We start from the raw sequence: 27,911 nt of genomic DNA, 5'->3' as shown, positions 1-27,911 counted from the left end.
AGTGTGGCTACATAGATAGATAGATAGATAGATAGATAGATAGATCTCTATTTGTCATTGCAACGTGTACAACGAAATTAAAAGTGCCAACCAATCAGTGCATTATATCACAAAAACAACATACTGTACAAGCTAAAACAAAATACACATGACTTCTTGTTATTGCACAACCCCAGCAGCAAAGGTAAATCTTCCTGCTTCAAATCGTTCATGAAGACTGGTGATGATGTTCTCCATGCACTTGCTGAACTTGGTGTTGGCCCTCATCCATCCTTGGAGGTGTTAGCCGGGTGTGAAAGGTTTGTGTGTCAGCTTTTCAAACCTGGGTATGAATCAGCTGAAGTACTTTGGTGGCACATATTTAAACAGCTCAAGGGCAATCAGGGTGTTGAAAAGATATGTCCAACGCAAGGGTCCATCGTCGAACACATTCTGCGAGCACATTAGCAAGCCAATGTATGGGCACAAGACATCGTTGCTGAGCCACAGGTTTTAGATGCACTTTCTTTAGGATGGAAGCAACAAGATGATGGAAGGTGTAGTCTCAAAGGTTCCACCTGCACCAGAGGCCGTTGTTGAACTCGTCAAGTGTGCATGTGTTGCCAGCAAGTGTAGCGGCCGCTGTTCTTGCAACAGTAATAACCTTCCATGCACAGTGCTCTGCAAATGTGAGGCTGCTGAGGGTTCATGTGATAATCATACAAAAGATGATGCTGAGAGTGATGACGATGATACCTACAGTGATTCTTTGTACAGTTGAGCATGTCACATTCGTAAATAAACCCTTTGATTTTAAATAAAACTGTCCGTTACTGATTATTCAAGGTTTTTGTGGAAAATTGGTCAGGTAGCTTATGCACCTTGTGAAATTGCATATTGAATCTGTTGTTGTAGCGCCACCTATTGGTGGATTGTGGTCAAACTTTCTGGGCTTGTGCTTCAGCCCATGGTACAACAACCTAGCCAATGTCATTGAAATTGGACAAGTAGTTTGTGAATAATCATGAAATTTCGTTTTGAATTTGGTGCTGTAGCGCCACCTATGGGCCGATCGTGGTGAAATTTATATGGGGTCTTCCAGAGCACATCATACACTCCTGGACCACATTTGGTGTAAATCGGCCTGGCAGATTTGGAGAAATGATGTCGACAGAAATACAGACAGACACGGAATATTGCTACACATTGCCAAGTATTGCCATGGTGATAAAATATTGTTAGGGCGCGAAAAAAAAATGTAAACCGTTTTTTTTGTGTCCTCTAGGGTCCATAGAACAGAAAAAACATGGTTTACAAGAATCTTCACGAAACGTTCACTTAACTGGATTCTGCTACATAACTACATACACTATAATGCACAAACATGTAATTATAGCAGAGGAAACTAAAATGTGTCGCAGCAACAGATTGTTTTAGCAGCATTGAGTGCAACTACCGCTGTGGGATAGAAGCTGTTACTGAATCTGTTGGTCTTGGACTTGATCACTCTGTGTCGTCTGCCTGATGGCAACAGTTCAAACAGTGAGTGACCGGTGTCTTTCATAATGTTCAGAGTTTTTTTATGACAGTGGTCTCTATGTAGTTCTTCCAGTGTGGGGAGAGGGCAGCCAACGATCTTCTGTGCTGTATTTATGACCCCCTGGAGCTTTTTCCTCTGTGCCACTGTACAGCTGGTGTACCACACGGTATGCAGTATGTCAATATGCTCTCTATGGAGCACCGATAGAAGGACACCAGCAGTCTCTGTGTGATGTTGTTCCCCCTGAGCACCCTCAGGAAGTAGAGTCTCTGCTGGGCCTTCTTCAGCAGCTCAGAGGTGTTCGTGCTCCAGGTCAAGCCCTCCTCCATGTGGACTCCCAGAAAACGGCAAGAGGACACCCTCTCCACACAGTCCCCATTGATGAACAGGGGTGGAATGACTGTTTTCTTCCTCCTGTAGTCTATGACCAGCTCCTGGGTCTTGGATGTGTTCAAGAGCAGGTTGTTCTCTCTGCACCAGTCCGTCAGCTGCACCACCTCATCCCTGTAGGCAGACTCATCTCCCTTGGAGTTGAGCCCTACTACTGTGGTGTCATCCGCAAACTTCACCATGGTGTTGCTGCAGTGGGCGGGGGTACATTGGTGTGTGTAGAGGGTGTAGAGCAGCGGGCTCAGCACACAGCCCTGTGGGGAGCCGGTACTGAGGCTGAGGGACGTAGATAGATGCTGTCCCACTCTCACCCTCTGACTGCGACCAGACAGGAAGCTCTTAATCCACATGCAGGTGTTATGTGGAAAACCCAGTTCCCCAGTACGTCCACCAGTCTGTGGGGTAGGATGGTGTTAAAAGCAGAGCTGAAGTCCACAAAGAGCATCCGCGCGTAGCTCCCCTGCATGCTGCTCCAGGTGGGACAGTGCAGCATGGAGGGCTGTGGCTATGGCGTCCTCTGTGGATCTATTGGCCCTGTAAGCAAACTGGTGGGGGTCAAAGCCACGGGGCAGGAGTGATGTGATGTGACCCCGGACCAGCTTCTCAAAGCACCACTGGTGTGAGTGCGACTGGCCGGTAGTCATTTAGACTGGAGATGTTGCGCTTCTTGGGCAGGGGGACTATGGTGGAGGATTTCAGACAGAGTGGGACAGTGGACTGGGCGAGGGACTGGTTGAAGATCTTGGTGAAGACCCCAGCCAGCTGGTCCTTCAGTCCTTCGGGGCTGTCAGGACCCGCAGCCTTCCTCGGGTTGATTTCCCGCAGTGTACGCCTCACCTCGTGCTCCTCCACTGTGAAAGTGAAGCTGCTGTGGACCGTGGGGTGAGACGTTCCTGCCTCCGGTGGCTCTGCCTCAAAGCGGGCAAAGAAGATGTTTAGCCCCTCTGCCAACGAAACGTCACCCTCGACAGCTCCGACGGTAGTCCTGTAGTTGGTAAGATGCTGGACTCCCTGCCACACCATGCTGCCGTGCGGTGCTGAAAACAGCCGTAAAACTTGTTGGAGAAATGAGGAAATTAATCGAATGAATTTAAAAGGTTTATATTATAAATGTAAACACCCTCCATCCAGGATGTGGCTGGCTGTCGTACTCCCTGGGTAAATCAGCTGGATCAGCTCTAGTATTCCAGAATCCTCCATAATGTTATCTATAGATCCAAGGTAGGACTTCAGCAGGTGAAATCCACCCGACCTCGGAATGACGGGTAGATTGGCCATGTTCACAGCCTTCAGCCAGATCGGAAGATCGAACGTCACTATAGTGGCCCTGTCTGCAGAGAGCCGGATGCACTGAGAGTGGTGAAGATGGTGTTGTGGTCATTATGGTCACTTTCGATGACTGGGAGGAAATCAATCTGCGTGCTCTGCTTGACATTATCTGCATGGATACTCTTCATCCAGCCATTCCAGTTGGAGTGTGGAAGTCGGGATCCTGGGCTTTGATCACTCACCCTGCTGCCCAGAGTGTATCACCCGGTGTGAGAAGTGGCTGGTTGAGTGTCACAGAGTGAGGAGAGCTCAGCGATGGGAATAAATGTGATGGAGTTTATTCCTATCTGTGTCCTGTTGGTGAATGGAAGAATATTCACTTCAGCTCGCTTCAGGATCTTAGCTTTGTCAAGTGCCTTCAACTTCACCCTGTGGACAGCTGCTGTCGTCTGCAGATCTGGCAAAGGTGGTGCCGGAGAGGTGACTTTGATCCAACCCATTGAATGAAAGGGGGTGTTTCCGTGAATAGAGACAATGTTCAAATCTATTTTGTCCCCAACAAACCACCTCCATGGAGACCACCTTATCATCACTTTCACTGGCTGTCGGAAATGATAGATCCTCAAGAGTGGCATCAATCAACTACTCACTACTGTGCACTCAACACACATCAGTATAGAAAGCAAAGGGACACTCTATATTAGAAGAAAAGCAGAAAAATAATCATAAACAACAAGTTGTTAGAAAAATATGTTGATAATACAGTTTACGTATCTGACGTTAAAAGCAGTATATTGTGTCTGCCCGTGATCAACAGAGAAAAAGGATGCAAATGGATTCAGGCATGTCTGGTGCTTCAAGGTTGTCCTTACATTTGCGGGATGGTGCAGGACTAAATGGGACTTTTTTTGTTGCGGGCGGTCAAAAATGAAATAATTGTGGGAGTGGGTGGGATTGGTCTGAAATTCAACGGGAGTGGGCGGGAATGGGATTCATAAAATCACTCAGGGGCAGGGCTCTACTTCAGAGGAGCAACATTTCAAAAATAGATTAGAAATACTTAACGGCAATGCAGATTAACGCAGATTCACAGAAGTTTCCAACGGTCTCGTAGACTCGTACTCGTAACACTCAAGCAACATTATATTTGTCCGTGACCAGACAGTGGCACAGCTGCCTCACAGGAAATGGATTTACATTCAAGGGACCCTAGAGTACCGCCGTGTCCCAAATACAGAAAAGGTAACTGAGGGTGCTGAAAGGGGCTATCCTTTTACCCTTGTTGGACTGCTCGAGCAGTCACGACCAGTAGCGACTAGCGAGGCAGCAGCGGTAGGAGATATGAAACCCCAATGGTTGGAATTAGTGATGCCCAGTACTGAAGTGCCGACACACACTTCAAACCCTGCCTTCATTTACATAAATCACTGCTTCAGAGCTTGCTTCAGTGCGTAAAAGGTCACGTGACCAATGACGTCCGAAGCAGTAACTGTTCATTTCCTCAAACTGTTTTGATACTTTGAGGTGACATGGATCGGCTGTCGCAAAGATAATTAAGCCTATACAGAAAAATTGCCAGTTAGTTACTTCTGTGGCTTGTCTGTTTCGTGCTGGACTGGTGAACGGAGGGTTGTGGGTTCGAATCTTGGGTGGGGTGCTGCAATTACTTGCTACATTAGATGAAGTTTACTGAAAGTTCTTTAATCAACATTGAAATTTGAATCTCTCTCTGCAATACAAAGTATGAAACCTGACCTTTATGATTAAACACATTGGTGTTAATGTAACAAAAATGTGAAGGCCATTGACTAATTTTTTAAGTTATAAAAACATAATGTGGTTTTATATGACATGACTGTATCACTCGTAGACCTGCCTGCTCCATTTAAGGTTGCTGATAGAGACCTCTTACAAATTCACATGGACAGAATAATAGGCTGTTGAAAGATGGGTTTTCAACCATTTAGGGTAATTTTCACATAGTAAGTAGTAGGTCATGGCTTATTGTTGGTATCAACCACAACACACGGGAGTCTGTCCCCGTTACAATGTGCCTGGGAGATGGAGTGCCACACCTACAATCAGCTCCCAGTACTTACCGCACGACTTGCCACACCCAGGCCGTGCTACTCATAGTTACGCTGAGTTGGCGGTTCCCAGGATCAAACCCATGAACTTGTTGGTCAAAATTCCAGAGCTCTACTGACTGAGGACAATGACATCAAGACACTCAAAACAAATCAACAGCAAAACAACAAAATATCACAAATCAAGTGCTTGTAGGATAGACGGTGTTCTGTGTTATTTTTTGGCTAATTTGAATGGTGGTGTTGAATTCAGAAAATGGACCTTTAAAAAGAGACATTTCACTGCTGGTAAAGAAGAAAATATACTTTTAATTGTTAAGTGACAACCATTTTAATAACTTTCTTTATGATAGAGAATATATGTTTACATCTCTGACTGGATTACTGTTTTAATCTGGTAGAACACACAATCTATTTCTAAAAAGCTATTAGCAATCAAAATTATCCTATTTATCCTTATTCCTATACCATAATTAGTATTATTGATTCTATGTCTTGGTGGCACCACGCCCCATGATGGACTTCCTAGTGTTTTTCTCAGGTTTTAAAACAATTATATAACACTTTGGTCCAAACAGCGCCACCAAAAGGCCAAAACTAGATGCTAAAATGGCAAATACCTCGACTACATCTGCATATTTGCCCGGGGAGCTGATATATGCTGGGATGAACGCTATCCACACGGCACAGAAGATCAACATGCTGAAAGTGATCAGCTTGGCTTCGTTGAAGTTGTCTGGGAGATTCCTTGCCATGAAGGCTAGGACAACGCTGAGGATTGCCAGTAAACCAATGTAACCTAGCAATACTGCAAAGCCAACTGTCGATCCCACTTCACACTCGTAGACTATCTTATCACTTTGGTACTGTGTGTTTTTATGAGGAGTCGGCGAGGAAGACACGAGCCAGGCTGCACAGATTATCGCCTGGATGGAAGTAAGAGCCAGAACTGTTCCTCTCTGCTGCATGACACCAAACCACTTCTTAATGTCTGCGCCCCCAGGCTTGGATGCCTTGAACACGGCCAACACCACCATAGTCTTTACCAGGATACACGAGACACACAGCACAAAGCTGATCCCAAACGCGGCATGCCTCAGCTGACAAGTCCAGAGTCTGGGATGTCCGATGAACAGCAGTGAGCACAAGAAGCACAGTTTCAGTGACAGCAAGATTTGGAAGCTGAGTTCTGAGTTGTTGGCGCGCACTAACGGCGAGTCTCGATGGTAGAGGAAGATTCCCATGACAACGGCACAGATAAGTGTGCCCAGCAGTGAGATGGTGGTCAAGGAGATGCCCAGGGCCTCATGGTACGAGAGGAACTCCGTGCTCTTAGGGACACAGCGGTCTCGCTGGGGACTGGACCAAAAGTCCTCTGGACAACTGCTGCACTCGGTAGAATCTAACACAGAAAAGAAGATGAGCCCATTTAGACCTGCGGACGATTAAAACACAAAAAAAACACAAGGGTAAGACCACTTTTTTGAGGTTTGGGTTGTGTAGTTACTTTGCCATGATGTAACTCCAAATGTGGACAAGAAATAAAAAAATACTGCTCCAGTGATTAGAAATTGATAATTCAAAATATGCTCCTCATTGACTTACATTGTAGCTAAAACAGCTCTCAAAGTCACTCTTTTAGTACGTAAACAAACACAAACAAAGTTGATTCAGACAATATAGAGCATCACCAAAACTCATGTGGTTTTATTTTTTCATAAATTTGTTTGATTCCTGTTGATTTTACTATTTGAAGATCTGGATCCGGATCCACGGATCCCGTCCGGGTTTTCTTCCCAATAAAATGGACAAATCAACAGGAAGATAACATTTTTATGAAAAAATAAAACCACATGCGTTTTGGTGATGCTCTATATTGTCTGAATCAACATTGTTTGTGTTTGTTTACGTACTAAAAGAGTGACTTTGAGAGCTGTTTTAGCTACAATGTAAGTCAATGAGGAGCAATTATCAATTTCTAATCACTGGAGAAGTTATTTTTTATTTCTTGTCCACATTAGGAGTTGCATCATGGCAAAGTAACTACACAACCCAAACCTCAAAAAAAGTGGTCTTACCCTTTAACACCTTCCTTTTTCATTTTATTTTCTGGAATAACCTCATTTGTCCGAAACTGTTTGCGTTGCGTTCGAGCTTGTGTATCTGCTACTTTTGTTCTTTTAGTGTGACGCTGTAGTATGATCAAGTAGGGCGTTAATTTACCAAATAATATATAATTTATAATAAATAAAAAAAGGAAAATGTAGATAGGAGGTTTCTGCCTGACAACGACAACATCTAAAATGACACAGAAGCTTTCCCGGATCGAAAGGTATAAACAACATATAGGCTTTCCATGTCTAAATGGGTTAAAGGTACAGACACGTACAGTATCAGCCCGGACTCAGGATAACCTACAGTGCATGCTTAACGTAAACCCACCGGCCTGGGCCCGTGGTCGAGCGGTCCCGGCACCTAGGCTGGTAATCCAGCCTGACGGTGTGTCGCTGGTTCGAGTCCCGATTCCGACAACCTTTGCCGCATGTCTGGGACCACATCTCTCCCCGCCTTTCCTGTCATAATACTTAAAAAAAAACTATCAATAAAGGAAAAAAGCCCGAAAAAATATCTTACCCCATTCTGGGCGGCAACCCCTTTTGGTGTTTTACTGATATAGTGATGTTATACTTTAGTTACGAGCTTGTAGATCTGCATCTGCTATTTTTTTTTAATCGTGAAAATGTGGCGCAAATCTTTGAATATATATTCTTTCAGAGTGAACGTTTTTAACTAAAATCTTTGCTTCTGGGGGGATACTGGAATAACATATTTTCAGATAGGGGTCGGTGGCCAATTACATATTTTTGGGGGTCCTTGACATGAACATTTTTGGCTTTTCAGATAACTCAGCATTTAGAAGGCATTTGTAGAATCGGCCTCAGGTCTAAATGGGTTAAAAAAAAAGAAAAATAATGTAAACCCACCAGTCTCATTGCTGATCTCTCCCTCAGAGCACGCGATGCAGTCAAAGCAGCAGACAGGTTCTCCTTTCCTTCTGGCCACACGGGTTCCAGGGGAACAGCTCTCACTGCACACTGACCGAGGAGGCTACAGAGGACATTTTCTATGATCAGGGGTCATCAACGAGTGAGGGGAGGGCGGAGAAGGAGATCAGCCGGAGAATTGGAGCGGCAGACGGCGGTACCGCACTGTTGTGACGAAAAGAGAGTTGAGCCAGAAGGCAAAGCTCTCTGTCTACCGAGCAATCTTCGTTCCTACTCTCACCTATGGTTATGAAGTGTGGGTCATGACCGAAAGAATAAGGTCGCGAATACAAGCGGCCGAAATGAGTTTTCTTCCACGGGTGGCTGGCGTCTCCCTTAAAGATAGGGTGAGAAGTTCAGTCACACGAGAGAGACTCAGAGTAGAACCGCTGCTCCTTCGCCGGGAAAGGAGCCAGCTGAGGTGGTTCGGGCATCTGGTTAGGATGCGCCTCGGGCGCCTCCCTAGGGACGTTCTCGACGCACGTCCCACTGGGAGGAGACCCCGGGGCAGACCAAGGCGCAGTTGGAGGAAACAAATAGACTCACTGGCCTTGGAACGTCTCGGAATCCCCCAGGAGGAAGTCACTAATGTTGCTCTGGAGAGGGAAATCTGGAGCACCCTGGTGGAGCTGTTGCCCCCGCGACCCGACTACGGATAAGCGGTTGAAGATGGATGGAGGGGTCATCAACGTATCTGTGCACAGGACAAATGTGTTTGTGACCAGACTTGTCATTGTCATTTTGACATACATTTCCACCACAAGCCGGCGTAGCGATGAACCCTGACTATGATAAATTCAGGCCTCTTTTAGACGGCGACCATCTCCAGATAAAACGGCAAAGTCCTGTTGCATTTACATGAGAACGCACACTTTATGAAAACGCTATAATGTCGCTAGGTGGCGGTAACATGGCTGCCAAATAGACCAGTCACCCACGTACAAGAAGAAGAACCAGGTAGCTCTCCCTTCACGCAACCCTATCAGGGTTTTGAATGACGCTTCCAGACCACGACGGGGTTGTGGCCGTCGCTCGCTGCCTGCTTTCTACTAACACATTGAGGTGTCAAGACAGGCTGACAGGCAGCCCATTGCATGCAGGCAGAGCGCGCCACGGGATACATAAACGCTGCTGCCTGCCACCTATCCCATTCACAAGGCATTTCATTTACATCATGGTTTTACATTCACCATCGCTGATGAGCGGCGCCTGTTAGGAGGGAGGCTTTTTCATTGTAGGAACTAATAAACATATGCGTTGTGAGCCAATGTGAGCCATGATGTCTTAAGTTTTGCGTATTCGCCGTTTTGCCTGTTTATATGGAGGCCATAGGAAACGGCGTTCTCAAAAATGTCCACTCTGGGAGGTGGTTTCACTTTGTTGCGTTGTCACCTCCTAAAGGGGCCCCAGCAAACGATACTTAATTTTGCCGTTTCCTATGAACACCGGTCTCGTGTAAAGATCACCTCAGTCAATTTACAATTCACATCCATGAGTGCAACACGATAAACATGCGTTATTTTTTAGAAAGTCACCTTATTGGTTTCAAAGTTCCAGAAGATCCTGTCTTCGTCGAGGAAGAGTTCTCCACCCGTGGAGGCGGACTGCTTGAACACGCCTACGTTGTTAATCTTTGTGCTTCCGTCGGGGAGCCACACCCAATTGATGACATCACAGGTGGGTGTGGCTTCACTGTTCCCATCGAATACTACTTGATCCCCAAAGGATGTGGTGAAGTTGATCTTCTCCAGGTAATGCACAAGCTAGACGTGGTGATTAAAAGCATTACGAGGAGCAAGAGACTTTTAAAACCCTACTGCATACAAGACACAAACCATACAGTGGTGACACAGACTGTCTATGTATCAACTACTACATCTGAACCCCACCTGCAGTATTTAGAACATGATCTAAACATGAGCTATATCCCAACCTGCAGTGCATTGGGGGTCGGACCCGTAGGAAGACTAGCTAGCTATCAAAGCCCTGCATATTTCACATATTTTGCTGAAATATGTGATTGTTGTGGCAAATTATGCTATGCCTATATGAAAAAAGAATTGCCCCCCACATAATCTGCAGCATTTAGTTGCTTATACATTTTATCACGCAATCGCACATTTCTTTGGAGGGAGGGATTAAAGCTAACGGGGATCCTTAATGAAATGTTTCATCAAAGTACAATTAACCCATTCTGAACGGGAACCCATTTTGGTGTTATAGCATCATGTTATGCTTTAGCTATTGAAAAATAGCAGATCTACAAGCTCATAGCGCGCCACCGAGTGGCGCGCTACGAGCTTGTAGGTCTGCTATTTTTGAAAAATCGACTGACATTTTTAGAACCTGATCTCAGGTCAGAATGGGTTAATCAGACCAGCGTGTGTCCAGTGGAAACCTCGCATGAATCTGATCTCAGGTCAGAATGGGTTCAAAATCCAACATGAAAGTCTAAAGAAAACTTTATTGTTATTTGTATCGCAAACCTGCCATGGCTGGACAGTCCGCACGTTGGCACAGCCGCGGCCGGCGAAAGGCCCTCTCCCGGGCACACATTGCACGGCGTCATGGAGGGCGTGGGCCAGAGCATACACAGCCTTGTACACGTTGTACACCGTCCTGAGTTCGGACACGTCCAGCAGGGACGTCCGTGCGGTCCCTAGGTCCTCCCGTCCGGTGCACACTCTCCCACCGGCGTCTGCCCATTGCGACGGAAGGGGGGCAAATTTGCACTGAAACGTGTACTCCCAAAACTGCCTCACCTGAAGAAACACAGATTAATTATGTGAACGGAACAACGTCGTCTGCATTGTGGAGGAACCTCATTATGACCAAAACAGTTACTGTTCAGGATTACTCTGTGGAATGAGTTGGGGGATGAATTAAAATGCTGTGGAAACATAAACGGAGGATGGATTAAAAGGCTGTGGAAACATAAACCAATTCAAAACTAGAGTAATTTGTTTTATTTCCGATAGATACAGAAATGAAGAAGAGTACTAATGGCATTACAATAGAATAGGGAAACTAGGACCTACTGTAGTAGCCTATATAATTAAAGTAAACCATACCATATATTATATTAAGTAAACCATTATTATTAACCCATTTAGGCCTGACGTCGAAATTAAAAAAGCGTTAGCTCTGAAAGAATATATATTCAAAGATGTGTGCCGCATTTTTAAGATTATTTCAAAAATAGCAGACCTACAAGCTCATAGCGCGCCACCGAGTGGCTCACTATGAGTTTCAATAGCTAAAGTATAACATAATGCTTAGTTAAAACACCAAAAGGGGTTCCCGCCCAGAATGGGTTTTAAACAATACCAGATATTATGTACTTAAAGTATAGTACACCATATCATCTATTATATATATTATATACTATATTATATTATAGTAAAACCATATTATATATTATACCTACTATACCATATTACAGTAAACCATATATATATATATATATATATATATATATATATATATATGCTATATATAGTATAGTATCACATTCTATAAGGGTAACATAACATACTGTACGTATGAGATGTAGGAATCATAAATAATAACCCATATATATCATATATCATACTATAATTCAGCGAATGTCTGAATGTCTGAATGTCACTGACAGAGCGTTATCTCATCATTGACTGCACGAATCACTCCCACTTTTCACACAGGCATGGACCATGATTATATGGAGGTCTTAACAGAGCCCTTTTTTCGATTTGACACATTAATGATTAATAATGAATTTATTAGTGAATAAAAACAGCCGTTTACAGCCGTGGTCTTTGTACGTGGTCTATCTCCGACCGAGCCACACTATTAGCACACATCTCTCCATGCCAAAAAAATTCTGCACGCTCCCAGAAGTGACCTAGGCTACTTTTTACAGACGCAACTGTCATATTTACTGTACAAATATTGTTTTTACATCACCACACCATCCCATGGGCAATGCGCCTGGGTGCAGTACCCCCTGCTGCCACAAGATGGGGCAAATATCTCACAACGGGTAAGGGCTAGTAATAATAATTTGCCAATAATGTACTTTGGGGTGCTCTTTGCCATCTCTGTCTTAATCAATCGCACAGGCAATGGAATGTAGTGTGTGTGTGTGTGTGTGTGTGTGTGTGTGTGTGTGTGTGTGTGTGTGTGTGTGTGTGTGTGTGTGTGTGTATGCGCGCGCGCGCGCAAATATATACATATGTAAGGTCTACATGAATGTATGCACTGTGCAGGTAGACAGATAAGTAAGTAAACAAATAGACTCCAGGGGGTGGGGTGCATACTTAGTTTAGACTAGTCATTCGTTAGACATGGGTTAATAGGTTTAGGTCTGCTGCCCCGTGTAACTCTACAAGTTACAATAAAAGATGGATATACCAAACGATTATTATAACGAAAGAAACAAAACGATTAGAATTAAACCCATTTAAAACTAGGGGAATCAGTTTGGAGGTGCACAGCGCTCTTGGGGTTCCGCCGTGGGTTATATCCGCTCTAGACTGGAACTGATACCTATAAAAAAGCAGTTGCAATCAGAAACATGAACCAACTTGCCAAAGTAAAGCCTCCCCATGAAAGTATTTCTGTTTATGTTTCATATTATTGTTGACTATCACAATTCCTTATGCTACTACAATGTCCGATGCGCGTAACACAAACATTGAGTGGTGTGGCGCGTGGCGTTTTAAATGAAAAAAAGGTTATTATTTACTTTATAATTCCGCTTTGCCCCATCATTCCGTGGAGGGAAAAAAATAAGTAAAAGTCTGGCGGCATGTCGTCCATTATGGACATAAGGAAAGGAAAGACGACACAATCGTGGGTTTTGTGGTGCAGCCAGCTGACAGCCAGGGATACCGCTTGGGCCCACAGAAAGGATGAGAAGTCAGGTTGAGAACACCCAGTACAGGCCCTCTCCTCTTATGAGGAGGACCAAGGTTTTCTGAAATACCTCATGTTTCTGTATCAGTGGTGCTCAATATTTCATGTCAAGGACCCCACAAATTGTATGTAATATGCCTCCGCCCCCATTTGAAAATATGAAGTTCCAGGGACCTCCCCAGAAGCAAAGATTTGAGTTCAAATGTTCACTCTGAAATAATATATATTCAAAGATTTGAGGCACATTTTCACAATTAAAGAAAAAAAGTAGTTTGAGTATGAGCTTCTTAGATCTGTTATTTTCCATTAGCTGAAGCATATAACACCAGAACAAACTGAAGAGGGAAAGGAGGATGGTGATTGAATACGGAAATGTAACAGAAAAGACTCTACGTACTATGACATTCTCATGGCTGTTGTCGAGGTCATTTTCCGGGCGTGTGTTCAACAGGAAGTCCCGGAGGCCCGGTATGTCTCCCCGCCGGAAGGCCAGCCCCAGGCTGCCTCTCAGGTAGGGCATGTAGTGAGGAGCCTCCAGGTTTGGGTCTGGTATCCAGCACACGTCAGCGATCCACTGCACACCTGTCAGCTTCTGCTTCACCACCTGTTGGTTGGGATCACCATCAACAACAACAACAACAACAACAACAACAACATACAATATTCTGTAAATGATCAAGACAAAATGCATTCTACTAGAATTGTGGCGTGAAAGTACCTGAGCTTTCCCTAGCTTGTTGTGTGTTTGCTCCGTGTTTGGGACACGCAGCAAAATGCTTTAATGTTTTTATTGCGAACGCAGTGAGCACTTACTATGAGACCTAGCAGATCATGTCTGTGCGTGTGTCTGTGTGTCCCCCCTTTGTGCCCATATATGGAGCTGAGTGATTTGTTTGTGATTGATGCAAGTGTCTGTCCCGCTGTTACGTCACCATGACTCAGCCATAACCATATAAGGAGTCCCCAAAGCAGCTATACGTCCAAAACCCAAATATGTACGAGCTGCGTTCGCTTCCCGCGTTTGCGCGTCTTACTGGTTATATATACACGCAAATGACGGTGAGCACGGAGCAGGTTGTGGAGAATCAACACAATTAAGGGCACGAGCGAGTGGGATAAAATGAAGCCACCTGGATCGAAGAGAGGGTCCCCACCTAACCACCTAGGAAACCACCTAACTCAATTTGAAAACTAGTAAACCAATGACAAGTTGTTTTTTGTTAAAAAAAAAAAACCTCTTAACTCCATTGGACTCTCAAACTGTCTGCTAAAGCAGCTAAGTCCACCACCTCTCCCCCTCTCGTGCAAGTACTTGACAATATATAAAGTCACAACACAATTTAAGGTTTTCTTAATTTCCTGAAAACTGAACATTTTGGAGTTAGGTGGTTTCTTCCGGACAGCAGAGATATATGACAGAACATCTTCACTTCAACATATTATGTTAATATTATTTCCACACAACAGCCTTACTTACTTTTTTATACTTTTTTATTATTTCCACACAACAGCTCTAAGGTATATTATACCTTAGAGCTGTTGTCTCTCTCTCTCTCTCTCACACACATTAGAGACACAGCACTACCCCTCTCTCTGTTTCTGGCGCCCCCTACTGGTATAGATAAGTAACATACTCGTGCTCATTGACGTACACAAACACGTACGTACACAAACAGGTACACCACTGGTGCTCATTGACGTACACAAACAGGTGGACATTGCTGGTTGTAGGAGTGGTTGCACCACTCAAAAATCACTAACACTGTGAAACATCAAGATGTGTTTCACCATGTTAATGATTCTTTGTCATACTTTTTCATCATTTCCACACAACAGCTAAGGTATATACATTAATGACATGGTAAAATGTTGAAAATGAGTGGAATGCCCCTTTAACGCCCCCCGACCGACCACACCTCCCTCGTCCATGAGCTTAACCACGTGCACGCCGTACACGACGACGACGACCACGCGCGCCGTGGACGCCTTCATCATGGAGACGATGGTCCGCAGCTGTGCCGGGTCGCTGTCCCAGGGCATGAGCTGGGCGTACGCCAGGCAGCCCCGCAGGCTCTCGTCGGAGCGGGCCAGCTCCGAGCGGAAGATCTGGGCCACGTCGCGGCCGTAGGAGTCGTCGCTGTACAGCAGCCCTGCCCACGTCCAGCCCAGGCGCCTCATGATCTGGAGCATGGCTAGCACCTGGAGAATTTGGCAGTTACGTATTTAAGTGTTGTTGTTTTTTGGCAGCACATTTTGATTTGAGTTTTTAAAGGGACACTTCACCCTTTTTGCAAAACATATTATGTTAATGACGTTTAGAAGCTTTAGAACACTTTCCTGGGGGTCTTTATGTGTGTAATATGTGGTTTTAGATGTTTTAGATTGTAGCAGTGAGCACAGTGTCTCTGATGTCATGGACACTGGTCTCACTACCTTCCTGGACTACAATTCCCATAATTATTTGGTGCACTGCTCCTCCTTGTGGATAGGGGGAGAGCTGTCTTACTGAGACAAAATGTAGTCCAGGAAGGAAGTGAGGCCAGTGTCCATGACATCAGAGACACCGGGCTCACTGCTACAATCTAAAATATCTAAAACCACATATTACATACATAAAGACCCCCATGAAAGTGTTCTAAAGCTTCTAAACGTCATTAACATATTGTTTTGCAAAAAGGGTTAAGTGTCCCTTTAAGTCTTTTTAGTGTTATAGTCTAGTTTTAGCTGACCAACTATCGTGAGATTCTAGTCGACTAAATCTACAGTTGATTTCGTCGAACAAAATGTGTTTTGGCGGGCCTTGATGCCGTCGTAATGACTCGTGGAAATGTACAATATTTGAATCCGAGGTGTAGTGGATTAGAAGTATTGGAAGTTGTTACAGAAATTACAAAAGTGTACTTAAGTAGCCTACTGTCCAGTACTTAACTTAAGTACTAGACAGTACTTAAGTTAAGTACTGTCCAGTAGGCTACTTACGTTAAGTACTGTCCAGTAGGCTACTTACGTTAAGTACTGTCCAGTACTTAAGTTAAGTACTGTCCAGTAGGCTACTTACGTTAAGTACTGTCCAGTAGGCTACTTACGTTAAGTACTGTCCAGTACTTAAGTTAAGTACTGTCCAGTAGGCTACTTACGTTAAGTACTGTCCAGTAGGCTACTTACGTTAAGTACTGTCCAGTAGGCTACTTACGTTAAGTACTGGACATTACTTCCGTAAAGTTACTGTACACCACTGGAGGTGATATGTGCTTAATAAAGGAGCAATTAAGACTGTCATCTGTGCCATTTTAGATGTGGCCATTAAGAAATAGCAGGTCTTCAATTGACCTGCATCTGAGTACGGCATCGGTCAAACTATTGGCATAGGAATGCAACAAAATATAATAATAAGATTAAATAAAAATTAAATGGATAGAAAATAAGTATTTGTTTTGGCAAACTACCCGATTATTCTGTCTGTCTGCCTGTCGTATGTAAATCAGCGAAGCTCCTACACAGATTCCACAATGAAAACCTCTAATAATTCTCATTTGACTCTGTTTACAGAGACCACAGCAGCAATAGTATACGCAAATGAAATGAGAGATGATATGCAATATCAATTATACACATTAGAGGGTAGTCCAGTGCTGTACTGTACGTGGAACACGGACTACTATAGAAAGGTTCACCTGAATGGTGTTACTTATGCTGGTTCTGAAGAAGGAAGGGTGCTGGTTCCGGTCGTTCAGACAGGAACACAAGGCCCAGTAACTGATCTGGAAAAAAGAAAGAAAGAAAAAAAGGCACAACACACCTGTTCTGTAACGTACAGATCGTCTCTGTCGGGGTGGAAACCTCAGTATGTCCAAAAGTGTTACGTTTCAAGGTTCAAATTTAAATACAGAAGTAGCACATCGACCAGCTCGAACCGGGGCGCGACTTGCAGATCTGCTACTTTTGATGCCGATGTGTGAAGCTGCAGTGCGATCAATGACATTAATTCGTGGAAAAACAAAACATGGCCTGGGCCGTGGCTCAGCGGTCCAGGCACCTTGTCTGGTAATCCAGTCTGGCAGTGTGCCGCGGGTTCGACTCCCGATCCCGACGGCCTTTACTGCATGTCTCCCCCCCCCATCTCTCTCCCCATTTCCTGTCAGCCTACTGTCTGTCCCTCCATAAAAAAATATAAAATAAAGACCTAAATGATTATGTATTTTTTTATTTTTATTTTACAAGATGTCTCCCTGTGTACTATGCATGCTCCACTCAACGGATCAAATACATTCCTAACATCCCACTGCTACACATAAAGGATTGCATATGAGGGTGGAAACCTCATAATTATGTCCAAAAACTGTTATTTTTCAGGATAGTAGAAAAAGCTGCAGATCTACAAGCGGCGTGCTTCGAGCTTGTGGATGTGCTACTTTTGATGCTTTTGTGTGGCGCTGTAGTGTGATCAAGTGTGGCGTTAATTTACGTAAAGAGTAATAAAAATAGAAAGTTAAAATATGGGGTAAAAGGTTTCTGCCCGACAGCAACAATATTATACTTTATACATCACCACAAGTCACCACAATTATATTAAGCATAATATCGTATTATATATGAATAACAAAATCACCACAATTAAGCATAATATCAAATACGTTTTTGATTGATTGATTAGACATAAATGAATAAACAGCACAGTGGTACGGTAAGACATTTAGGCTAAAAGGAAAAACAAAACAGAAAAGTCTTGTTTCCATTGTGGTCCTATATGTAATGCCATGGTAAAAAAAAAAAAAAAGTATATTTTTCCAGCAATACACTTACCATGGGCACTCTGTACAAACCTAACACACTGGAGATGGCGACGGTATTCCTCGAGGTATCGGGACCCACAATGCCGAGCATCGGAGGCCCGACGCAGCTCTCGTCCAATCGGGACCGCCCCTCGCTCCCACTGGCCAATGACAGGGCGGCCTGGAAGCCGACTCCGAGCGAGTAGCATGTGTCGTAGAGCCCGTAGCCCAGCGTGACGTTGGGCAGCAGGCTGGGGTTGCCGTTGATCTCTGCGATGGCAAAGGCCATGGTCTGGGCCCACTTGAACCCGTCAGTGTCCAACCTAAACACGCAAAGATAGTAATGTAATTAACCTCACATTATTATACTGTAATAAACCTCAAAAGGCCATGGTCTGGGCCCACTTGAACCCGTCAGTGACCAACCTGAACACGCAAAGATAGCACTGTAATTAACCTCACATTATGATACTGTAATAAACCTCAAAAGGCCATGGTCTGGGCCCACTTGAACCCGTCAGTGTCCAACCTGAACACGCAAAGATAGCACTGTAATTAACCTCACATTATGATACTGTAATAAACCTCAAAAGGCCATGGTCTGGGCCCACTTGAACCCGTCAGTGACCAACCTGAACACGCAAAGATAGTACTGTAATAACTAGTCATGTAACAATATAGTCGAAAATTCCATCGAAATTAAAACTCAAAATATCGCATCGTTTGACTTTGTATCTTATCGCAGGGGTTCTCAACGTCTTTGGCTGGGAACCCCAGGAAATGCTTGTGAACCCTTGTCTTATCGTATCGTTTTGAAATGCAAATAATCAATTGTATCACTACTAAGCACTTTATGTGCGTTGTATTTAGCAATTCTATGAAGAGAAATATAGCTGCAAGCAGCGATAAGGTGGGACCAAGAAAGAAGACAATACGCAATAAGAACAATATGCACAAATAAGAATCTCAGGCTGAGTTGTTGCTACCTGGATTTGAACCAGTGACCCTGTGGTCCAAAGGTGAGAGTTCTACTGAGCTATGCAGACACAGTCAGTTGACTCATTCTAAACAGTAACATCATTTAGTATTTTTGGTAACAACTGTCCTGGTCTTTATCCATTACTACAGTGTGTTTTCACGTACCAACTCTTTGCACGCTTTCAGTGCTATTTGGCATGACCCTCTACCATACTGTACAGTTGCAAAAGCATATGACGCTGCATGCATGTATTAGGGACAAAAGAAGAATTTTCACAAACAATTTTCGTTGGCTCATAAAAACTTAATCTTTTGACTTACAATAATACTATGATTATTTGTCCGTATAGGTCCAAAGTTCACATGTAGACATTTTTGTGCATTTTGATCAAATATCCTGGGAGGATAAAAATCACACCTGTGTGAACTGAGTGTTGCAACCCCCCCCCCCCCCCCCCAACTCTCTCTCTCTCTCTCGCTCTCTCTCTCTCTCTCATTAGCAGGCAACAGAGCAGCACTATCCCTCTCTCTGTTTCTAACGCCCCCTACTGGTACTAATAGTCATATACTGGTGCTCAGTAATGTCACATACATAGGTGAACAACACATACATAGGTGAACACAGACACACGGACATTGCTGGTTGTAGGAGTGGTTGCACCACTCAAAAATGGCGGGTGATCTAAAGGTCAGATGTCAAAAGTCAGAACACAAAAGTTGTTCGGCATGAGGATACACATATGTGTATCAAAGTATCATTGCTAACGGTCAAACGGTTCATGAGATATTCACGTTCAAAGTTTGCATTTTCAATTGAGTGCTATAGTGCCACCATTTGGCCAATCGTCATGGGCTTCGCTTAGTCACCGTTTGGCATGGCCCTCTACCAGATTACCGCGTTTCGCGAAGAAGAAGAAGAAGAAGAAGAAGGAAAAAAAACACAAACAATAAGTGACCAAAGTCACTTCGTGACTTCTTGGTCCCTTAAAAAAGTAAAAGAGGGGTTTAATTACTTTTCCATTCCATATTGCTACACTTGACGATAAATATGTGTATTCTCTGTGTTCATGCCAAGGTGCATGTCTGTCCATAATGTGTTCAAATATTATGTCCATGTTTTTGCCAGAGATGAATGTTTCCCTGGGGGTCCTCAGAAGTACTACAGTGGGGGCAGACAGTGTGATAGGAACTTAAAACAAAAATAAAAATAGCCAATCTACAAGCTCACACACTGTAGCTTTGCGAGCTTGTAGGTTGACTTTTTTCCGGGACGATATTGCAGGAAAAAAAGAGCAGACCAAGTACAGAGCCAAATCAGGTCACGTTGACTAGTAAATACTGTAAATTAACAGTAACTATTGTGTAAACAAAAATCTAAAACAATTTCCACAATAGTAATGGCAGTTCTGTCAAAAAAAATTAAGAAGCCTTCTGTGAATTCTGTGCAATCTAGGAAAGACACACATTTTTTACAATATGTAGTGGGATGGGGGTCATCCCTGCTGAAAAACATTGATTGAAGACCCCGGAATATCAACTAGTCTTATGGTAGCTAAACATCAAAACAAGGTACTTAGTGAGGTAAAAACTACTCACATGTCTTACTTAAGTAAAAGTATATAGGGCTGAAGTGGTTAATGTATGTGTTGTAATAATATCAAAACATTGTTACAGTAACCAGAAACTAAACTTTTCAAATAATTGTAGTGGAGTAACAGTACAATATTTGCTTCTGAGATGTCGTGGAGTAGAAGTAAAAAACGTATTGAAAATTGGAAGCACTCCAGTAAAGTAAAGATACCTCAAACATGCACTTAAGTAGGCTAAATGCACTTGGTTACTCTCGAATACCGGATAACTTGCTGGGAAGAGTGGAGAGAAACAGGTGTCAATGTCTTCATCGTTATGCTAACATGCTGTCTTCATCAGTATAGTGTCAACCCACGGATGTTATAGTTCATTTCCAAAGTTATTTCGTGCAATTTAATGGTCAGCTAGGTAATGATAAAAAAAAAGGTGAGTATGTGAATTCTAATGATAGTACCAATGATATTTCAGGATATTGTTACTAATGAATTACATTGTTTCTGTACTTCGCTACTAAACTTTAGCATTCCTACTTCATCTAGTGTAAACTCTAAACAAATATCCTCTCTCTCTCTCAATTCAATGCAATTTAAATACAGGTGAAGTAAAACTAACATGCACTAAACCGCGGCGAGATGGAAAACCATCTAAATACCTTACTTTCCACCATTTCGGCACTACAGCGCCGAAACAGCGGTAAAATAGGAGTATGAATCGGCCCTAATACTGACTAAAATGTGACTAAAAGTAAATAAAAACTATTCAAGAGACGATGACTAAAACTAAAATCAAAATGTACTGCCCAAAACAACACTGCTTTCCACCGGTGGTGATACTCACCCGTAGCACACGGGGTCCTGTGGCTGGGAGGTGAAGGACAGCTCGGGGAACACGGGGATGTTGTGGATGGGAAACATTCCGCCCAGGACAAAGTCCCCAGGCTTGTACATTGTGTTGAGATTAAACTGTGCCTGTAACTATAGCGATGGGACGATTAGGAAGATTAAACATACATTACACATGTCACGATTGTTGTGGCAAAAAACTATAATACTTGCGATTTAACGACACTATTATCACGACAATTGGAACATGCTTAAGATTTAAACTGACACTTTTTGTTAAGCACTTGAACCCCCAGGATCTACAAGCTCACAATGCGTTGCAACGCATTTTGAGCTTGTAGATCTGTGATTTTGGCAAATTGATTTGCGTACAGTGAAATTAGAGTGTAGCAACTTTTTTTTATCAAAGTATAGAGGATTTAAGTGGTACTCAATTCGTAAGTAAGTAGTACATTTTATTTATGAAGCAGCTTAAACAATCAAATTAAAACACAAGAGCAATATTACAAGAAGAAGAAAAGTGAAACATTGACCTGCACAAATACGTCAGGTAGACCTTTCAATAGGCTAAAATGCATAATGAAATAAATACGTTTTCAACAAATTCTTACAATCGTCAGCAATTTGCAGCTCAACAAATGCTATACGTTAAATTGAAATCTCCAAGATATGTGTGAGCTAATAAGCATAATAAGGATCCCATCCCATATACCTGTAAGTCACAAGAGGAGGAGGAAGACAAAGGACAGAACCCAGAGAACAACATCAAGGACACGCATGAAAGCAGGCGTGTGTCTAGAGAAGCCCTCATGACTGTCTTAGCGCCCACCCCTCCCCCTTTCTAAACCCGCGGTCCAGCTGTTATACATTTTATACACATGTAGAGCGCTGTACCCACCCACCCGGCCCACCCCTCCGTGCCACTATGCGTAATCTTTTACCAAGACCCACGAGTGCTGTGTCCGTCCCGTGTGCATGCCCACCCAATGGCATTACGTAATCTTTCACACCACAACACCCATCAGAGCAGGGGCCGATACTAAGGGCCGATTCATACTCCTATTTTAGAGCCGAATAAAAGTCGGTTCGGCGCTGTAGAGCCTACAATTTGACGTCATTTGAGGTTCGGGGGGGGGGGCGGGTACCGTCCTAAAGTCGGCTCTTCGGTGCTACTGAAATTTTCTGACGAGCCGAAATCATTTCGGCATTACAGCGCCAAAACAGCGGTAAAATAGGAGTATGAATCGGCCCTAAGGCTGCACAATATATCGTTATCAGAGGGGTCACCAACATGACCGTACACAGACAAATGTGTCCGCAGCAAAGACTTGGTCTTGTCTGTGCGGGTACAGTTTTAGATTTTCTGTTTGACACCCCATTAAACTGTTCTAATTTTGATCATTTTATAACACCCATGCACTTATACTGAATGTCTCCAGGTTTTCCCAGAATAAGTATTTACTATATGGCACATTAGGAGTCCAATAGTCACCCAGAATTTGAGAGGACCTGTGATGTCATATGACATACTTTTTATTTGTGATTTTTCTATTCATTTGGTCATTATAAGGTCCACAGAATGAGAGGTCTGCTCTGCCAGGAAACATCGAGAGAAAAAGTGATTTATTTTTGTATACCACACCATAGACAACATAAGGCAAAATCTTTCAAAATTCATCATGTCAAACTAGGGGGTTTTCGTGATTCTGAATCCATTCCAAGCATTAATTTTGCACGAAAAACACTCCTTGGCCTAAAAATGGCCATAGCCGTCATCACAAATGTGATTTGGGCAAGTGGTAAATAATATCGTATATCTTATTGATATTGCAATATTGGCAAAAATACAGATATGTCCATATCGTGCAGCTCTAGCCAACACCACACATTAACAATCATTGTGTGTGTGTGTGTGTGTGTGTGTGTGTGTGTGTGTGTGTGTGCGCGCGCGCGCACCTGCGTGCATGCGTGTGTGCGTGCGTGTGTGTGTGCATGCGTCTGATAGCGTATTATTTGACCTGGCATCCTAATCATTTAGAAATAAATTTGGAATAATATGGAAATAATTTAACATTATTCTTCTCTTCTGGGGGTCCCTGCATGGCAGAAAACCTTTTCAGATGGCGGCAGAAATACTGTATATCATTTTGGGGGTCCTTGGCACGAAAACAGTTGACAACCAATTGTCCGACCCTGACATGCGTGGCTGTTTAAGACACATACATGGCTGGTTAAGACTCACCTGTGGCTCTGACATATATCTGGTCGGTTAAGACACAATAGCCTACTGTACGTAGCCGGTTAAGACCCATGCGTGGCCAACTAAGACACACCCGTGGCTCTGCCATCCCTATAGAGTATAAAGGTTTCGGGACTGCAGTCGTTGGACTGTTAGGACGTCAGACCAAAGCTATGCAACCGGTTTAGTGTAGAGGCCTATGAAATGTCACTGTGTGACATAAATGAACCAACTGGAATAGAATATGAAAACGCTGAACGATACATGTTTATCACATGATAAGTGTACAAGTGTAGTGATTTGTGTGAGTTTTGGACAACATCTATATGAGTAGCTACAGTAACAGCAAAAAGACGTGGTAAGGTTTGAGGAAAATGCTAAATGACAGGAATTTGTTTGATGAAAATGTGCATGGCCAATTTTGCCAGTTGCGAGAACCCTTGACATGGCCGCGCGTCTCATGACTGAGTAACAGTTGTAGGTCCAAACGTGAAGTCTGGTATATGCCTTGAGGCTGATTCAATACATAAAACATGGGAAATGGTACATTTAACACCTTTATCCAATGTGCTTTACGTGGATTGTGCTTTCCATTCACCCATTCACACACGGAGCCCGGGATCGAATTGGGAACGTTCCGGTTCCCAAGCGGACACGTGCACACTCTACCCCTGAGCCCCACTGCCGGCCCCTCAATTACTAGGGGTGTGGATGCAAAGTTATTTGTGAGCTGTGCACGCAGGCTGCCAGGCAGGCAGACACAGCCAGTCGGCCGGACAGACAGACAGACAGACAGACAGACAGACAGACAGACTGTGGCAAAAACATATGGTGGAGATAAGGTCAAGGGGTCAATGGCAGTAGAGGTGACAGCAGTATGTGAGTGACTGTCTGTGGGCACAGGCCCCAAAGTTCTCACATCGCCTATCAAGTCTAAATACAGTGGTTCTCAAAGTAGGGTCCGGGGACTACCAGGGGTCCACTTGAGGGGTTACCAGGGGGTCTGCATCAAAACGGGAACAGTTTGAACACGCATGCCCAGATTCATAGTTTGGCCATTCAAAAATAGCTGATCTATACGTAATGTCACAAGGTCACAACGTGTCACGATGTGATCATGCGTTTGTGAGCTTATAAGATTATTCTTGTTGACTTTCGGACTTACAGGGCAGTCTATGGACTTTTAATGTTTTTAGAAACGTCATGTGGCGACATCTTGTTATCTAGTTAAAGTGGCTGAGGTGTGAGAAGTAAAATATGGCAGACTGGAGGGATTAGGATTGTTGTTATCAGGTTAAAGTGGCTGAGGGAAAAACAAGTGTGAAGCCTCGGGCATCTTCATCTCAGCAGCTCCGCTCCCAAATGACCAAAATGACACTCCCTTGGCTGAGTGTCTGATCTGAAAGGCAGCTCCACAAACACAAACACAGACTAAATTAATGAAACCAGGCGTAAGATTAATTTCATCAGGCAGAGTTCTGACTGCCCAATTAAAAACCTGCCCAGACCTGCCCCCTTGGAAATTTTTGAACTTTGAAATAGACGGCTTGGATTGCAATGGTCAACCGTGGTATTGTCCTGGACAGTCGGCACACACTGCAGCTGCGACTCGATCCTGTAGGTTTTCACTCTATATAATAGTCTATAAAATGGACAACTGGCGGCCCCCACATTCACTTAATACATTCACAGAATACTGATGTATTATTGATTTCAGCTGTTACAATTCCAAACATGCACACATTACCCGCTTTTTATTACTTGGTCTAAATTTGTAGGTTAATGAGTAGGCCTACTATTCAAATGCTATGCTTCTTTTATGTCATATGTATTTGTATTTAGTTAATATAAAGTTCACATAACGCTATTTGTTCTATGACAGTGTCATAGAAAGAATAGCTGATGTACAAAGACAGTAATATGCAATGCGGCCCTCTGGAGTTGGTGTGGAACTGTGGTGGCCCTCCCCATGGTCGAAGTTGCCTATGCCTGGTCTATAACATGAGTTGAAGGATCAGACCCTTAATTCGGATTTTTAAGCTGTTTAATCAGTTCAGAAAAACGCGACCGGTGTGCAACCACTTTTACATTTAAGAATCAAAGGTTCCTATTTTGGGGTTTAGTAATAAACAAATACATTTACTAAACCCCAGGGGGGCGCTAATATATTAAAGTGTAACTCATGTTGCTATATATGTAATGATGATGTAAAACAAACAGTGTCAAAACAAATATTAAATTATCTTTATTACTTGCGCAAGCAGAGCACGCAAGTAATAGTTTTTGTCCAGTGATTCGATGTTTGATGCGTATGCGCCGTGACAGCGTATGATGTAATGACTACTTGTGCTTGATATGGTGTGGTGTCAGATTACAGCATGTATACATAGGGGCATTACCTTTAATCCTCCCGACACTAAAACATATCGTCATTACGTCATCATCGAAAACCAATTACACCCTGGCATTGGGTCCTTTAATCCACATCTTTATTACTGTACAATACATCATCATTGAGAGCTAGTTACTTGCGCGCGCAAGTCATAATTTTCGTGCAGTGCTTGATGCGTATGTCGCCGTTAGTATAGCACACTTGTGTGCAACAAGCAAGTAGGCACTCGACAGAGTCCAGTTCTAGTTGTTAATGTGATTTAATGTTTGTGTTAGGGACAAGATGACGTACATTTTCCCTTCATTGTCAATGGCGTTTTTAAAACAAAAAATGAACTAACTAGAACTGCACACTGTCGACCGCTGCGAACTTTCAAATCTCATCCTCTCTGTGAAATATTGGTTTCAATATTGAATTATTAGGTTTAGCTATGTGCTACGTACCTAGTCATTGGAGGTAAAAAATATATATTTTGAAGTAGCCAATAAATACAGTCCCATCGGTTTAGAAGTGTCCTGGATCCACTTAAAAAATAAAACATGGATATCAGATGACAAAATATGTTATAGTATAATATTATTATTTATTTTAAACCTTCAATAACCTTGCTTTAATTTTACTTAATTTTGGATTATAGTGATATGATATCAATACTAATGGTCTGAGTAATAGGTGTCTCTAACTCCTTACGTCATACGCAGCCACGGCATACGCATAAAACGATCCAAGTAACCACAGTATACTACTTTTCAATTTACAAATTACATATACATATATACTTACAGTATATTATGTAATCTGAAACCAATGCCATATCAAGCACAAAAATATATAATGTATACCAATGCCATTGTATAACTCAATGGCTGTCAATGGTGATGTGATAAAGTTATCTTTCAGTGTCAGGTGGATTACAGGAAATGCCTCTATGTATATACGTACGTATATGTAATCTGTAAATTGATTATCAGTTTACTGTGGTTACTTGGGTCGTTTGATGCATATGTCTGTAGCTGCGTATGGCGTAATGAAGATATGTACCAATGCCAGGGTATAACTGGCTCTCGATGGTGACGTAATAATGATATGTTTCAGTGCCGGGTGTGCTGTCACGGAAACGGTCGGTGGCGTGACGTCAGGCCACGACGTCACGTCACCCTATAAAGTAAGTATGGCTCAGAAGAGTCAGACCGTGCGCGACCAAGAAGTGTGCCAATTCAGAAGAAGGAGAAGCAGTAGAAGGATCAATAATACAATATAACTAGAACTGCACTCTGTCGAGTGCCTTGCTTGTTGCACACAAGTAATGGCCTACTAGTGCGCAAGCAGAGCTTACAAGTACTGTCGACCGCTACAAACTGTCAAATATCAGCTTCTCTGTGAAAGAACGTGTGAAATATTGAATTATTAGGTTTAGCTATTTGCTACGTACCTAGTTTTTGGAGGTAAAAAAGTAGTGTTGTTAAGTATGATAAGAGATGGCTTTCGTAGCTAAGTAGCTCTCAATGATGACGTAATAAAGATGTGGATTAAAGGACCCAATGCCAGGGTGTAATTGGTTTTTGATGGTGAAGTAATGACGATATGTTTTAGTGTCGAGATGATTAAAGGAAATCATCATCATACAGTATTTCACATAATGCATGTGAAATGAACATGAAAAACGACTGCATACTGTGTTCTTCTTTTCCATTTTTTGAGGGACGCTAGGCCCTCCTATATAGTTTTTGTACCCACACGTCAAATGTCCGCCAAATATGACATACATCTTGTCCCCACACGTCTCATATTTGCCATTGACACCTGTGTGAAGTATTATTATAAGCAATATTTGCCATTGACAATAAAGGAGAAATTAGGTCAAATGTCCGCCAAATAGGCCTATGACTAAAA

General features: G+C 43.1%; 3 protein-coding genes across 3 annotated transcripts in view; all 3 read right to left on the bottom strand.

The window, feature by feature from the left end:
* Window positions 1-507: 507 nt before the first annotated feature.
* Window positions 508-2,259, bottom strand: LOC308320307 (putative RNA-directed DNA polymerase from transposon X-element; the record flags this gene model as incomplete). The annotated part of the gene is made up of 3 exons (XM_080770620.1): window positions 508-557; window positions 1,531-1,652; window positions 1,685-2,259. The coding sequence occupies 3 exons, from the start codon at window positions 2,257-2,259 to the stop codon at window positions 508-510; spliced, it is 747 nt and encodes a 248-aa protein (XP_080626746.1).
* A 3,494-nt stretch (window positions 2,260-5,753) lies between these two features.
* LOC308320306 (extracellular calcium-sensing receptor-like) lies at window positions 5,754-21,492 on the bottom strand (the record flags this gene model as incomplete). The annotated part of the gene is made up of 9 exons (XM_080770619.1): window positions 5,754-6,700; window positions 8,471-8,474; window positions 9,845-10,072; window positions 10,796-11,071; window positions 13,603-13,809; window positions 15,117-15,404; window positions 16,880-16,966; window positions 18,009-18,300; window positions 21,383-21,492. The coding sequence occupies 9 exons, from the start codon at window positions 21,490-21,492 to the stop codon at window positions 5,754-5,756; spliced, it is 2,439 nt and encodes an 812-aa protein (XP_080626745.1).
* LOC308319331 (uncharacterized protein) overlaps window positions 21,433-27,911 on the bottom strand; it is a 95,121-nt gene continuing 88,642 nt past the window's right edge. Inside the window, exon 6 of the mRNA XM_080769356.1 lies at window positions 21,433-21,519. Within this exon, the coding sequence (XP_080625482.1) occupies window positions 21,503-21,519 (17 nt within the window). The 3' untranslated portion in view covers window positions 21,433-21,502. The remainder of the gene's footprint in view (window positions 21,520-27,911) is intronic.

The sequence above is a fragment of the Protomyctophum bolini genome (assembly GCF_963924005.1).
Source record: "Protomyctophum bolini genome assembly, chromosome: 8".
In the NCBI taxonomy this organism is placed as follows: Eukaryota; Metazoa; Chordata; class Actinopteri; order Myctophiformes; family Myctophidae; genus Protomyctophum; species Protomyctophum bolini.
This window is presented reverse-complemented; position numbering and strand designations above follow the sequence as displayed.